A 1,355-nucleotide genomic window follows, 5' to 3' on the forward strand; every position below is an offset into this window, starting at 1 on the left:
ATTCTATCTCCTGCCATCCTGTCCTCCTCTGCATCTGACTCCGTCGTCTCCCACTGACTGATGTCTGCCTTCAGCACCATGAAAACACTGATGGTTCATCCGCTGACCGCCGTGCTGTCCCTGATGCGCCTCGCAGAGATTCATCCGCCGCAGACAATCGTCCCGAACCGTCTGTGGGCTGAAGGAAGGAGCAGCTGGTTCAGGTCTTACCTCCTCTGCAGAGTTCGGTGTGCAGGAAGGCGAGTCCCCTGGTGACGCCGTGGGCCATCCTGCAGCAGGTCAGCCAGTCCACCGTGTTCTCCGACAGGTACTGAGACAGGCAGCCCTGAGACACATCAGCATCGTACAGATGTTACAGCAGCTGCTCGCAAACTGCCTGAATCTTCACTCTTAATCCTGTTCTCCAACAGCATCACTGAGAGAAACATCTTGGTTCAGTCCTGCTTTGTTCACTTTGAGAGTTAAAACTAACCGACCAATCAGAGAACAGGACCTTCATTGTCCTTTATAGAGCCCTATATAGTGGTTACGCCATTTAAAATGAGTGTTCTAACATCTAGTGGACTCAAAATTTCCCACAATGCACAGTGAAAAGTAGTGATCATCCATGGTCACTGGATGAGTAGATATATCGCATAATGCTTTCATGGGATTTGTTGTCACAGCAGGCGACAAAGAACAAAGATGGTGCATGCACTGTGCAAAGAGGCGGAGTCACGTGACCAACGGCGAGCGGAAAGTATTAGAGCGCTCAGTTAACTGAGATCTAGGGGTTAGGGTGAACATTCAAACACAGCCACAGTGATATAAAATCTTACCAGTAATTCAGTTTAGATGTCAGAGGAAGCTTTAAAAGATCCGAACTGATCAGGATTTTATTCTCTATCTCTACAGGAACAGAAATTCATCCACAGCAGGTTTTTAGTTTGAGGTAAATAAAATCTGCCAATAATTTCTGGACTGTGGGAACAAATTTTACTGGATGTTTTCCCAGAAAGACTGTTTCTGATCTCACTACATGAAGAGACTTTTATTTTAAGATCATTTCTATATTTGTCTTTCCTCCTGACTGTACTGGTTTAGTGTGACGCGCTCCCTGGCACACTTTTTTAAATATATTTTATATATTATTGTTTTATGAAGCTCTCAGGTTCCTCCATGTTATTTCACAGAATAATGAATGTTTCAGGTGTTTGGTTATCTGCGTCAGGAGAAAATGATTGCTTTAGTTCATCTCTTAACAATGAGACCAATAAAAGTTTAAACTGAAGAAGTTCCAGGAACCATCATGGGGTTCCTGTAGGACCAATACTGGACCAGTAGGTGTTGCTGTGGTTGTAGAAAAGGAAGATGGC

At 44.5% G+C, this 1,355-nt stretch overlaps 1 protein-coding gene across 1 annotated transcript in view; it reads right to left on the reverse strand.

The window, feature by feature from the left end:
- Positions 1–1,355, reverse strand: part of LOC107103972 (bone morphogenetic protein receptor type-2-like) — a 10,292-nt gene that overhangs the window by 4,349 nt on the left and 4,588 nt on the right. Inside the window, exon 2 of the mRNA XM_015403846.1 lies at positions 211–325. Coding sequence (XP_015259332.1) covers positions 211–325 — 115 coding nt within the window. The remainder of the gene's footprint in view (positions 1–210; positions 326–1,355) is intronic.

Source organism: Cyprinodon variegatus, unplaced genomic scaffold (assembly GCF_000732505.1).
Source record: "Cyprinodon variegatus isolate N-32 unplaced genomic scaffold, C_variegatus-1.0 Scaffold1579, whole genome shotgun sequence".
NCBI lineage: Eukaryota > Metazoa > Chordata > Actinopteri > Cyprinodontiformes > Cyprinodontidae > Cyprinodon > Cyprinodon variegatus.